The 14801-nt window shown below is 46.3% G+C and overlaps 1 protein-coding gene across 47 annotated transcripts in view; it reads right to left on the bottom strand.

Moving 5' to 3' along the window:
• Positions 1-14801, bottom strand: part of PPP6R3 (protein phosphatase 6 regulatory subunit 3) — a 131460-nt gene that overhangs the window by 57313 nt on the left and 59346 nt on the right. For 42 of the 47 annotated variants that reach the window (XM_065594610.1, XM_065594617.1, XM_065594618.1 and 39 more), the window contains 2 exons: positions 13898-14027; positions 4160-4312 (listed from right to left, as the gene is read on the bottom strand). In XM_065594610.1, coding sequence (XP_065450682.1) covers positions 4160-4312; positions 13898-14027 — 283 coding nt within the window. The remainder of the gene's footprint in view (positions 1-4159; positions 4313-13897; positions 14028-14801) is intronic. The other 5 variants (XM_065594648.1, XM_065594647.1, XM_065594651.1 and 2 more) reach the window with 1 other exon arrangement.

Raw genomic sequence — 14801 nt, 5'->3', positions numbered from 1 at the left:
TCGCGTCTTAATCAGACGCGATAAATCGATCCCAGAACATCGATTGCGTGCCGCCGGACCCTCCGGTAAGTGAAGACAAGGCCTTAGAAACCTTGGTCTAATTTCAGCCTAAACTTGTTGATGGCCAGTTTATATCCATTTTTGTCAGGTCCACACTGGCGCTTAGCTTAAATAACTCCTCTCCCTCCCTGGTGTTTATCCCTCTGAAGTATATATAGAGAGCAATCATATCTCCCCTCAGCCAAGCTCGTTGAGTCTCCTCTCATGAGATAGGTTTTCCATTCCTCAGATCATCCTAGTAGCCCTTCCCTGCACCTGTTCCAGTTTGAATTCATCTTTCTTAAACATGGGAGACCAAAATAGCACACAGTATTCCGGATGAGGTCTCACCAATGCTTTGTATAATGGTATTAACACTTCCCTGTGTCTACTGGAAATACCTCGCCTGATGGATCCTAGGTCTGCATTACTTTTTCACGGCCGCAGCTCATTGGTGGCTCACAGTCATCATAAGAACATAAAAGCGGCCATATTGGGTCAGAGCAATGGTCTATCTAGCTCAGTATCCTGTCTTCCAACAGTGGCCAATGCCAGATGCTTCAGACGGAATGAACAGAGAGGTAATCAAGTGATCCATCCCATCACCCATTCCCAGCTTCTGGCAAACAGAGGCTAGGGACACCATCCCTGCTCATCGTGGCTAATAGTCACTGATAGACATATCCTCCATGAATTTATCTAGTTTTTTTGAACCCTGTTATAGTCTTGGCCTTCACAACAGGCCTCTGGCAAAGAGTTCCACAGGCTGACACTGCATTGTCTGAAGAAATACTTCCTTTTGTTTGTTTTAAACCTGCTGCCTATTAATTTCATTTGGTGACCCCTAGTTCTTGTCTTATGAGAAGGAGCAAATAACATTTCCTTATTTACTTTCTTCACACCAGTCATGATTTCATAGACCTCTATCATATCCCCCCCCCCCCCCCCGTCATCTCTCTACCAAGCTGAAGAGTCCCAGTCTTATTCATCTCTCCTCAGAGGGAAGCTGATCCATATCCCTTATCATTTTTATTGCCCTTTTCTGTACCTTTTCCAATTCCAATACATCTTTGAGATGAGGCAACCAATCTACATGCAGTATTCAAAACGTGGGTGTACCATGGATTTATATGGAGGCAATATGATATTTTCTGTCTTATCTATCCCTTTCCTAATGATTCCCAACATTCTTTTTGATTGTCACTGCACACTGAATAGATGTTTTCAGTGAACTATCCACAATGACTCCAAGATCTCTTTCTTGAGTGGTAACAGCTAATTTAGACCCTATAATTTTATATGTATAGTTGGGATTATGTTTTCCAATGTGCATTACTTTGCATTTAACAACACTGAATTTCATCTGCCATTTTGTTGCCCAGTCACTCAGTTTTGTGAGATCCTTTTGTAACTCTTCACAGTCTGCTTTGGACTTACCCAACTACTCAAAATAGTTATCTGCAAATTTTGCCACAACTGTTTACCCCTTTTTCCAGATCATTTATGAATAAGTTGAATAGGACTGGTCCCAGTACAGACTCCTGGGGAACACCGCTATTTACCTCTCTCCATTCTGAAAACTGACCGTTTATTCCTACCATTTGTTTCCTATCTTTTAACCAGTTACTGATCCATAGAGGACCTTCCCTCTTATCCCATGACACCTTACTTTGCTTAAGAGCCTTTGATGAAGGACCTTGTCAAAGGCTTTCTGAAAATTTAAGTACACTATATTCACTGGATCTCCCGTGTCCACATGCTTGTTAACCTCCTCAAAGAATTCTAATAGATGGGTGAAGCATGATTTCCCTTTACAAAAACCATGTTGACTCTTCCCAAACAAACTGTATTCATCTAGGTGTCTGATAATTCTGTTCTGTACTACAGTTTCAACCAATTAGGCTTACCAGCCTTATCCTGTGATCAACCTATACATCCAGGTCTTTCGCCTCTGATGCTTCAACTGATAAATCCCCAGCTTAGAGCAAAAACTGTTATTGTTAGTCCCTAAGTGCATGACCTTGCACTTTACACTATTAAATTTCATCCCATTTCTATTAGTCCAGTTTTTAAGGAAATCCAGATCTTTTTGTAGGATATTCCAGTCCTCTCCTCTACTGGCAATATCTCTCAACTTTGTGTCATCTGCAAATTTTATTAGCACACTCCCACTTTTTGTGGGAAGGTCATTAATAAAAATGTGAATGAAGATTGGTCCCAAGACTGATCCCTGAGGAACTCCACTGGTAACCTCCCTCCAGCTTAACAGTTCACCTTCCAATATGACCCATTGTAGTCTCCCCAATATGTATTGTTTATAGCCTGGGGCTGGGGGGAAGGGAAAGAGAATGTTATGTGAATCCTGGCAAGTGTTATGAACTTCAAATGACCGTATTAAACTATGTGCCAGATAAGAATGGATTTTAAGGACATACCGTGTTAAGTGGTTCTCCTGGGAATCTCTAGGGGGACGTGAATGTAAATTTCCCACATAAAGTTATGCAAAAACCCAGATTTTTGAAGCTACCCCGAGGAGACAATATTGTTGATTACCTGTTCCTGGAACCTGAAGATCAAAGACCCAAGCTGAATAAAGGAAAGACCAAACTATTCATGGTGGTTCTGAATCTGAGACAGTTCTGACCTTGTAACCATGGAGAAAAAACTTAGTTGTGGGTTTTGAAGAAACCTATCCGAGCCCGAGGTTAGTTGGGGTGATCTCGGGTAAGCTTATTAGCATGCACGTAGGTTTTTATTGTTTAATATTTTTTTCTGTAATACTTTCACCTTAAGAATAAGTGTGCTTGCTTAGACAGGGTTGTGTGGGCACTTTGCTTTCTCTCCAAATGATATAAACAGCTAAGTGCAAACGCTGCTTGCCGGGAATATCACACAATGTAAGAAGGGGACTGTGCAGCCTGGAAAAACCCTAATCAGGAGGGAGTGCAGACCTGGGTCTCTGCCCAAGAGATGTGACTGCTGAGGAAGCCTAGAGTGGGTGTCCACAAGGGACCATAGAGAGGGAATACAGGTGCAGTTGCCCTGAACTGTGACAATATATCATTCAAAATGTCTTTAGGAATGCAACAGTCTTCCTTAAGAAGGTGCTATTAAAACTGGATGGTTACTACTCACAGTAATTAAGCCTACCACGAGATTTATGGTATTTCCCATTCCAAGTATAGGGAATACCATAGTAAACTTTGCATTTGTAAAATCATTTTAAAATGGCATCCACTGCAGAATATGAAGAACGTTTAAATGGCTTAGGCCTAGTTTTATTTTACACCCTACACTAATACAATGTATTATACAAACAGCATACCAAATTAAGTTTATATAAAATGGAGGTGTATGCAAAGCCAAGGAGGACAAAAAATAATGGTAATAAAAAGTTTGAAGCATAAGTAGGAAATAAAAGTCAACCTGGAAAAAATGCATGCTAGAACATAAGGCAAAAATACACATTCCGTGGGAAAATCTATGTGGCAAGAAGATCGCCAACTAGATACAGGTTTTCAAGTACAATACAGTAGCAAAACCACCACAGGTTTGGCAGCATACAGAGAGATACCATTTCAGACCAGGGAGATAACCAGTCCTTAATGTCACTGATGGGACTGTACTTAATGCACTATATACAGTTGACACATTTAAAAGGAATTAAAAGCACAAAAAAAATTAAGGAATGACTTGGAAAGAAAGAATAAAAGCAAAGTACGTTTACGTAGGTTGGCTGAAAGAATTTGAGCATGGGGAGATAGCAAAGATAAGGTAGAAATCTAGATCTGTCTGTAGAGTGTAAACACCAAGGAGTATGAAAAGCCATGTACTGTATAGAGGACTAAAGAGTAAACAATTAAGCAGAGCTGAGGAAAATTTTCCGTTACAATCAGGAAGAAAGTTTAACAAAATCCAGATGGTGGAATAGTCTCACAAGGAAAGTGGTGAAAGCCTCATCACATGGCTTACTGCAAAACACTCTAGGGCACAATCTGCACTGACAAAATGAATAGACATTGTGATATCTTAACAGGACTTTGCCATCTAATTTCTGTGATTTTATAAAAATGAAGAGGGTAGTGTAGAGGTTTTAACAGTGTAAGTAAATTATTCTTACCAATATAACTCCTATGCTGTTCAACTCCATAAGTTCCAAGTTCACATTGTTTGTGTTAGTCTGTAGAAGGCTGGATATCAACCTAATCACATTTAAGCGAGTGTTTCCCACAGGTGGATCCAATACGCCCCATGTTGTCTTCATAACACTTTTCTAGACAAAAAAAGTCCATCGGAACAATTTTTTTTAAAAGTACACATTTATTTCAAGTCAGCTCAGTGTTATTTATCCACAAACAGAAAATGTGGTAAGAATCTTGTATGGCCAATTTGGCAGTAGTAGCATGACATTATGTTGTGGGACAGCATGTTTTAGTTCCATACGTTAACACTTATTTTCTAGCACTATGGACTGGGAACAATGAGAAGACAATTAGGCTGGGGGAAATAAAAAGATATGGAGTGTACAAACTTAGTGGCATTATGGACACGTAAAAGGAACTGCATTCAGGCCCACAACGGACATTTACCGGAGAGAACAGTGATTTAGAACACACTTTATCAAGCTCTAACTATTCAAGTCCAGTGTATCTAGTTAAGCAGTTTTTGTATTTATCCAGGCAAGAAAAATAATTATTGTGGTAAATTTTCTAAAGTCAGAAGAGAGAAATAAACCTTAGCTGCAGACTTCAGAATAATTATGTTTGTTTTAGTGAAGAGAATATTGTAAAAGTTTAATGGTCCCTACTGCTGTCATATAAATGCCAGCATACTTGCACAGGAATTTAGGAATTGCGATACCAGATCAGACCAGTGGTTTGTGTACTCAGATAAACTGTCTGACAGTGGTCAATACCAGCTGCTTCCAAGGAAGGCAAAAACCTCATAGTGGACAGTTATGCAATAAACAGCAAACAGGGATTAAGGAAGAAGTGTCCCCGTCATTTAGTGGTTCAGTTGTGCCCTGAATGGAGATTTTATCTCCTTTCTAAGAAAGCATCCTACCTACCTACTACAAATATGGATATTCTCATTATCCTTCAAATTCTATGCTCTTGACCACAATTATATCGTAGAACAATGAGTTCTGCAGGTTTCCTTATGAAAAATGCACTTTTTTAATACATCTGGAGCCTTTCAATTTCACCAGATGTCCCTGGTGATCTACAAATGATCTACCTTTTCTCCTCTGTCTTTTTATAGACCTCATGTCTTCTTAAAGCATCTCTCTAAAGTGAGCTTTCCCAATCTTTTCCACAGTGTATATGGAAGCTTTGTCTTGCCCCTCCATGATACATCCTTCTTCTGGACCATTTATTTCTGCTTTATTTTGGTATGCTCCTTTCCAAAGAAAGGAAAGGATATTTTGTTGCATTTTAGTGCAATTGCTTTTTCTCTATTTTGCTCCATTAAACAAAGTCAAACAGTTGAAAATATGAACGCCAATACATTACAGAAGTAGTTAATCACTAATGAATAGCCAAAGTATAGGTGGCTCAGAAAAAGGCTTATAGTCTGTGCGTTAAACAGGCTAAAATGTACTTTTTAGCTTTCATTAAACTGGTTTCTGAATAAAAAAGTTACTAACCTTGCTGTCACCACTGTTCTTCAAGATGTGTGGCTCATGTCCATTCCACATTAGGTGTGCGCACGCCACGTTCACCATTGCTGAAGATTTTTCCCTCAGTGGTATCTATCAAGGCAACTAGCATCCTCTGGTGCCGTGAGCTCATGCGCCAGCATAAAGGGGCCTAACAGTCCCACACCCTCTCAGTTCCTTCTTGCCAGCTAACTCCAACAGGGGGACAGGAGGTTGGGGAACGGACATGAGGAACACATCTTGAAGAACAAGAGTTACGGAAAGGTTAAAAGCAACAGAGGGTCCTGTGGCACCTTTGAGACTAACAGAAGTATTGGGAGCATAAGCTTTCGTGGGTAAGAACCTCACTTCTTCAGATGCAAGACTAACGGAAAGGTTAGTAATCGTTTTTTCTTCTCCGAGTGCTTGCTCATGTCCATTTCACATTAGATGACAAGCGGTGCCCAAGGAGATAGGTTCAGAGTTCATGGACATGCAGACTGCAACACTGCTCTGCCAAACCTGGCATCATCTCTGGCCTGCTGGGTGATAGCGTAGTGGATGGAGAAGGTATGAACTGACGACCAGGTCGCTGATCTGCAGAGGTCTTGGACTGGGCCAGAAATGCTGCTGCTGAGGCCTGAGCCCTGGTCGAATGGACGGTAAAGATGGCAAGAGGTTGGACTGCCCACCTGCTTGTAGCACGTGCACATACAGGGAGTGATCCAGGATTAAATTCTCTGGGTTGAAATCGATAGGCCTTTCATCCTGTCTTCTGACACAAAAGTGCTGCATAGTTTACAGACCAGTTTGGTCCTCTCCACGTAGAAGGCCAGGGCGCGTCTAACATCCAGCTAGTGGAGACACCACTCCTCTGCGTTCCTGTGCGGTTTCAGGAAGAAAACTGGCAGGAAACAGCCCGATTACTATGAAACGATGAGACCACCTTTGGAAGGAATGCTGGGTGGGGACGCAGTTGAATCTTGTCCTTAAAGAACACCATATACGGAGGTTCTGATGTAAGAGCCCTGATTTCTGAGACCCTCCTGGCCAAAGTAATTGTTACCAGGAAGCCAACCTTCCAGGAGAGATACAAGAGCGGGAACAATGCCAGTGGCTCAAAGGGGAGGCCCATGAGTCTTCATAAGACCAGGTTTAGGTGGAATCAGTTTGTGAATCTGAGGATAAAATCTTTCCAATCCCTTCAGGAAGAGGATGGACATTTCATGAGAGAAGATCAACATACTGACCATCAGAGGGTGGAAGGCTAGGACTGCTCTTAGACGCACTGTGATCGATGAAAAAGCTAGTCCCTGTTTCAGATGGAGCGGGTATTCCAGCACAGACCGGAGGGGCAACCAAGTCGGAGAGAGACCTCGTTGGGAAGACCACACAGAAGTGCTTCCACTTGGCTAGGTAAGTCACTTTAGTAGACAGTTACCCATTACCTAGCAAAACCTGGCAGACTTGTTCTGAACAGGCCTGTTCTGCTGGGATCAACCATGGCACATTCACATGATCAGGTGGAGGGCCCTGAGGTTCAAGAGGAGTAAACAGCTGTGATCTGTCCCCTCTCAGTCTTCTCTTTTCCAAACTAAAGAAACCCAATTCTTTCAGCCTTCCTTCATAGGTCATGTTCTCAAGACCTTTAATCATTCTTGCTGCTCTTCTCTGGACCCTCTCCAATTTCTCCACATCTTTCTTGAAATGCAGTGCCCAGAACTAGACACAATACTCCAGCTGAGGCCTAACCAGCGCAGAGTAGAGCGGAAGAATGACTTCTCGTGTCTTGCTCAGAACACACCTGTTAATACATCCCAGAATCATGTTTGCTTTTTTTGCAACAGCATCACACTGTTGACTCATATTTAGCTTGTGGTCCACTATAACCCCTAGATCCCTTTCTGCCGTACTCCTTCCTAGACAGTCTCTTCCCATTCTGTATGTGTGAAACTGATTGTTCCTTCCTAAGTGGAGCACTTTGCATTTGTCTTTATTAAACTTCATCCTGTTTACCTCAGACCATTTCTCCAATTTGTCCAGATCATTTTGAATTATGACCCTGCCCTCCAAAGCGGTTGCAATCCCTCCCAGTTTGGTATCATCCACAAACTTAATAAGCGTACTTTCTATGCCAATATCTAAGTCGTTAATGAAGATATTGAACAGAGCCGGTCCCAAAACAGACCCCTGCGGAACCCCACCTGTTATGCCTTTCCAGCAGGATGGGAACCATTAATAACTCTCTGAGTACAGTTATCCAGCCAGTTATGCACCCGCCTTTTAGTAGCCCCATCTAAATTGTATTTGTCTAGTTTATCGATAAGAATATCATGCAAGACCATATCAAATACCTTACTAAAGTCTAGGTATACCACATCCACAGCTTCTCCTTTATCCACAAGGCTCGTTATCCTATCAAAGAAAGCTATCAGATTGGTTTGACACGATTTGTTCTTTACAAATCCATGCTGGCTATTCCCTATCACCTTACCGCCTTCCAAGTGTTTGCAGAGGATTTCCTTAATTACTTGCTCCATTATCTTCCCTGGCACAGAAGTTAAACTAACTGGTCTGTAGTTTCTTGGGTTGTTTTTATTTCCTTTTTTATAGATGGGCACTATATTTGCCCCTTTTCCAGTCTTCTGGAATCTCTCCCATCTCCCATGACTTTCCAAAGATAATAGCTAGAGGCTCAGATACCTCCTCTATTAGCTCCTTGAGTATTCTAGGATGCATTTCATCAGGCCCTGGTGACTTGCAGGCATCTAACTTTTCTAAGTGATTTTTAACTTTTTTTTATTTTATCTGCTAAACCTACCCCCTTCCCATTAGCATTCACTAGGTTAGGCATTCCTTCAGACTTCTCGGTGAAGACCGAAACAAAGCAGTCATTAAGCATCTCTGCCATTTCCAAGTTTTCTGTTACTGTTTCTACCTCTTCACTAAGCAGTGGGCCTACCCTGTCTTTGGTCTTCCTCTTGCTTCTAATGTATTGATTAAAAAGTCTTCCTGTTTCCCTTTATTCCCGTAGCTAATTTGGGCTCATTTTGTGCCTTTGCCTTTCTAATCTTGCCCCTGCATTCCTGTGTTGTTTGCCTATATTCATCCTTGATCAGGGATCCTTACACCAGTCAAGGGAGACAAGGTCCGGAACAGGAACGGTAAGCACAGAATCCAAGTAGTGACAGTTCAGTAAGTACACAGAGGCCAGCCAAGCCTGAATGGGCCTGAGGCGTAGTCTTGCATGCTGCACCATGTAATTGCACACAGCCATGTTTCCCAAAAGTCTGAGGCAAAACCAGGCTGTCGTGACCAGGTGAGCCTTGACCTTCGACATCAAAACTGACATTATCTGGAACAGAGACTTCAGGAGGACGACTCTGGCCAGAGTCTAATTGAGCACAACCCTCAAACTATTCTCTGGACAGGGACAAGAGTCAACCTTTGCTTATCAATAGGCCCAGGGCACAGAAGGTGACTTGGATCAGGTGGATGCTGTTTCTCACCTGAGCCACTGAGCGGCCCTTGGTCAGCCAGCTCTGGCGCAGGTGGAGTTAAGCACCGCTCCGACAAACTCTGTCCTTTGCACTGGAACTGACGTCTACTTTTTGTTGTTTACCAGCAGGCCCAGGGATCGGCATGTGGCCTACAGCACCGCAACAGCCCTTTGGACTTGGATCAACCTTTGACCAGCCAGTGGTCAAGGTACAGGTAGATCTGGATAGCCCGACACCTGAGCTACTACCGACATGCACTTGGTAAACACCCTTGGTGCTTTTGCTAAGCCGAAAGGGAGGACCGCAAACTGGTAGTGAAGTGTAGGAAGTGCCTGTGCGCTTGGAAGATCGCTGTATGAAAATACATGTCCTTCAAGTCGAGAGTGGCATACCAGTCTCCTGGATCCAGGGAGAGGATGATGGAGGTCAGGGAGACCATGTGAAACTTCAACTTCTTTAGGTATTTGCTGAGGTCTTGCAGGTCCAGGATGGGCCGTAGACCACCCCTGGCCTTTGGGATTAAGTAGTACTGGGAATAGAACCCCTTGTTCCTGTATTCATGAGGAACCTCTTCCACCGCACCCAGCTGCAGCAACCCTTCTACCTCCTGTGCGAGGAGATTCTCATGAGGGGAGTCCCTAAAGAGGGACGGGGAAGAAGGGTGTGGAAGGGGGGGGGGGGGGGGAGATAGAAACTGGAAGGTATAACCCTGCGCCACTGTACTGAAGACCCAGCGGTCCGAAGTTATGGTGGTCCATGCCGGGAAGAAAAAAGAAAGGCGATTGGAGAAAGGCGGGAAAGATAGATCCAGGGTATAGTCAGATAGGTCGCCCTCGGGCCCACCCTCAAAACGCCCACTTGCTCCCCTGCTTATTGCAGGTCGAACACGATTGGGCGAAGGGAGAAGGTAGGTAGCTCAGACGGTGTTTGTAGCCCCTGCTCTTTTTGGGGGGCGGCCCTGTTGGGGTTGGCTCCCTTGACCCCTGAGCTGGGTGCGGTTTGAAGCACTTACAGGCTGGACTGAGGATGTACAGCCTTAGAGTTTTCAGGGTGGGGCAGGAGTCCTTTAGCTCATGCAGCTTACTGTCCATCTGTTCTGCAAACAGGGCCTGGCCGTCGAATGGGAGGTCCTGCATTGACTGCTGAGCCTCTGTCAACAGGCCAGAGAGAAGCAGCCAGGATGCCCGCTGCATGGAGATGGCCGAGGCCATGGTGCCAGCTGCGGAGTCCGTCGCGTCCGAACCTCCTGGAGGGCCACCCTGGCCACAGCTGTGCCCTCCAAGGATCACCAGGAATTCCTTCCTGAACTCTTCGGGAAGCGAAACCTCACACTTGGCCATGGCCTACCACATGTTGTAATTGTAGCAGCAGAGAAGGGCCTGGTGGCTGGCCACCCTCAATTGGAGGCTGGAAGACAAACTTTTTGCCCAAACAGATCCAATCTCTATTTTCCGGTGTGGGCCCGGGTTGCCCCGCCTCTCTCTTCGATTAACTGCCTCAACTACGACAGAGTTTTGAGCCAGGTGGGTGTAGAGATACTCATGGCCATTCAGCCCTTTTTGTAATGGGGGGGCAGGGAGGAGGGAGTTTGCCATAGGGCATTAATTTTTGATACCCCTTAGTGTAGGGGCAAAGCCATCCTAGCAGGTGCCGTGGAGCAGAGGATGTCAAATAGGGAGTCTGAGGGCTCCTCTAGCTCCTCCGCCTGGAGCCCCAGGTTGGAGGCAACCCTCTTCAAAAGCTCCTGATGAGCCTTAGCATCATTTTGTGGAACTGGGTGAGGGGGACCCGTGATGGCTTCGTTGGGCAACGATGAGGACGAAGCCAGTGCTGTGGGAGCCACCACATCCCCTGGTGGTCCAGACTGCTCCCCTGTCTGCTCGTGGGCCTAGGTGTCCTGCCTTACAGGACCTCTATTTCTCTTGGAGGGCGGGATGCTGAGGCTGATGGCCTATCCGAGGACTCCGCCACCAAGCGGACTGTCTCCGAGAGCTGGGGAAACCCCCACAGGTTCCAGGGGTACCAGGCAGCTGGTAGCCACTGGCTTTGGGGCCACGGGGTAGGTTGCCTTCCCAACGACTGGATGGTACCGCTGGTGCCGGGGCTTGTCAAAGACTCCTGCTTAGTTCTGGAGCCCAAGGCAGAATGGTCGCTACCAGGCAATCATGATTGAGTGGACCGGCGTTCCTTCTCCATGCGGTGCCAGCCGCTACGCCTCAACGTCGACCTGACCGACCGAGACCAGTCCCTCGTGCGGGAACTCAGGGACCGTTGGTGTTCAGCAGATTGGCATTGGTAGACCTGCGATCTACGCCGCACGCTGCCCAACTGGTACCGGGTTGTCTGATTTCCTGAAAGCGGGGATCCGCATGTCAGCAATGGGCATCAGTTACCCGTGGCCGCGTTCAAATGATGGTTCACATGACCGGTGCAGAGGCCTTGGAGACACGAACAGCGGTCGCGATGCTCTTGCTGGGGGGGTGCGTGTCAGCGCCAAGGGCCCGGAGACCGAAGACGGCTTCGTTGAGCCTGCCTCCCTGATGTGACGGCTCCGAGTGGGCGAGCATTGGCAGGACATCCCCCGTGATGGGGAGTGGTGCCGCTGAGGTAGGGACACACAGTAAGGACCCAAGGCGGGTTTACCCTTTGACCAGGGTACCACCAGAGCTGGTGAGGGAGGCACTGGTAGTGTCAGGATCTCCTGCGCTGCCTGCAGGGCCTCCGGTGTCGACGGGACTTCTAGATGACAGAGGACCTCATCACTGTCTGGGATGGCAGGCATAGTGCAGGATGGGCTGGACCGCTCTACTTGAGCTGGGGCCCAACTCCGTGATGGAGGTGTCAAGTCGCCCGGCACGGGTCTTGGAAAGGACAGGGTGGAGGAGAGTCCTTATGGGAAATAGGGGGATCTTCCCCTCATGGTTTTCTTTGGCTTCCTGGTTAGAGCCAGGGAGGGGGATCGGTGCCAGCTTGAAGACACCAAGAACCAGCGGGATGTAGGACAGATATTGGCAGTGGCCCTTTGGCTCTGCACAGGGCTCCACCTCTGACTCTGAGGAAGAGAACTCTTCAGGAGACCATGGGGTAGCAGTACCCTTTGTTTTCATCGACCGGTGCCGTACCAGAGACATCTTTGCCGACGACAGAAGGGCCAGGTTTCCTCTGGTCAGTACCGAAGGGCCTGGTGCTGGATATGAGCTCGGGGCAACATGCTCCATTCTGTTCGACACGCTCATCAGAGCCAGTAGTTGTCCCATCAGGGTCCTGGCTTTCCTCAATATTGGGCAGTGTCCTCTCTCGGATCAGTTTCTTGTGCTTCTCTCTCAGTACTGGACAGGTGCTGAGAAACATGCAGCGCCAGAGAGTGCTTTACATCGAAGCTGAGGCGCTGAGTCCAACTTGCTTGGCTCTGATGCAGGTCTACATGTGGCTTCCATTAGGACAGCTCTTCGTCAAGCCTCCCTCTCCTTTTTGTACAAGACTTGAAGTTGCGGCAGATTTGGCACACCCTTATATGTGAGCTTCTTCCAGACTTTTCAGAGTGTGGGTTGCCCACCAGCACAGGCTTGCTGCAGGAGGCGCAGGGTTTTTAGCCCAGAGACCAGGGCATGCCCAGCCCCTGAGGCAAAAGGGGGGGGGGGGGGTCTCACTATATACAGTAATATTATCTACATTACTACTAGAAATTAAAATGGAAAATAACTAAACTAGAGAATAACAGAAAAAGCCCTTAATGAATCCCTTGCCGAAGCAAGAGAAGGTGTTCCAGTGACCATCCTGGGCGTTAAGAAGAAACTGAGATGGTATGGGGGACTGACTCATAGACTTTAAGGTCAGAAGGGACCATTATGATCATCTGGTCTGACCCCCTGCATGCTGCAGGCCATAAAACCGTCCCTACCCCTTCCCTGGACTCTGCTGTTGAAGTCCCCAATCCTGTTTTTAGTGACTTCAATCGGCAGAGACCCTCCTGCTAGAGATCCCTGCCCCATGCTGCGGAGGAAGGCGAAAAACCTCCAGAGGCTCAGCCAATCTGCCCTGGAGGAAAATTCCTTCCCGACCCCAAATATGGCGATCAGTAAGACCCCGAGCATATAGGCAAGAGTCTCCAGCCTGACCCCTGTTAGCCATTATACTATTTACCTACCATTGCTTGGTTTTCCTTGACTACTATGTTTTACCATTAAACCATTCCCTCCATAAACTTATCTAACTTAATCTTAAAACCAGACAGGTCCGTCGCCCCCCCCGTTTCCCTCGGAAGGCCGTTCCAATATTTCACCCCTCTGACGGTCAGAAACCTTCGTCTAATTCCAAGCCTGAACTTCCCCACGGCCAGTTTATATCCATTCGTTCTTGTATCCACATTAGTACTAAGCTGGAATAATTCTTCTCCCTCCCTTGTATTAATCCCTCTAATATATTTAAAGATAGCAATCATATCCCCCCTCAGCCTTCGCTTTGTCAGACTAAACAACCCAAGCCCTTTATAGTGGTCCACAAGCGCATGGCACCAGAGGGTGCTAGAGCCAGCCCAATGGATACCACTGAGGGGGAAAAAAAATCTCTGGCAATGGTGCATGCCATGCACACACATCTAACATGGAATGGACATGAGAAAGCACTTGAAGAAAAACTATTATTTTTAAAGCCTTTATCGCTAAATGACAGCCTGTAATCTGTCTCCATTTTCATTTGGTAGCGTTACAATTCCACTTACTTTCGGGGGCTCAAGCAGTAGCTCATGGAAGGATGCAAGTCGTGCTTTTATGGCTTCTAAAACACTTTTGTTGACTGAATATGTTGAATGGCTCATGCCTGGAGGACAGATCTCTATATGACCTTCAAATCTAAATATACAAAGAAGAGTTTGATGAGTATATTGCAGGATTAGTTACAATATTAACTCAAGTTAGAGACAATCTTAACATAGCACCAGCTCTGTAAACCTATAACTAGAAAAAAGACTATACACAAAGGGGTAAATCTAGAGCAGCGGTTCTCAAACTGTGGGTCGGGACCCCAAAGTGGGTCACGGCCCCATTTTAACGGGGTTGCCAGGGCAGGCTTAGATGTGCTGGAACCAAAGCTGAAGCCCGAGCCCTGCCACCCAGGGCTGAAGCCAAAGCCAGAGAGCTTCAGCCCTGGGCGGTGGGGCTCAGGTTACAGGCCCCCAGCCTGGAGTTGAAGCTCTTGGGCTTCAGCTTCCCCACCCGAGGTAGTGGGGCTCAGGCAGGCTCAGTCTTCGTTCCCCCCGTCCTCAGGGTTTGTCTGGTCTCTTCCTGCTGTGTGGAGTTCACAACACTGGTTAATAGCAAGTCATCATCAATCCCTAGGAAATGCTTTATGCCAAACATTACAAGTTTTAAAAGCATGTAAAGCCTGGCCTACACTTAAAAATTAGATCAACCTAGTGGCATAGCTCAGGGATGTGAACAATTTCATGCCCTGTGAGACACAGTTAGGTCAATCTAACTCCTGGCATAGATATGGCTACGTCAGGGGTGGGCAAACATTTTGGTCTGAGGGCCACATTTGGGTATGGAAACTGTATTGCAGGCCAGGAATGCTCATGAAACTGGAGGTTGGGGTGCGGGAGAGGGTGAGGGCTCTGGCGGGGGTGC

Source organism: Chrysemys picta, chromosome 4 (genome assembly GCF_011386835.1).
Source record: "Chrysemys picta bellii isolate R12L10 chromosome 4, ASM1138683v2, whole genome shotgun sequence".
NCBI lineage: Eukaryota > Metazoa > Chordata > Testudines > Emydidae > Chrysemys > Chrysemys picta.
This window is presented reverse-complemented; position numbering and strand designations above follow the sequence as displayed.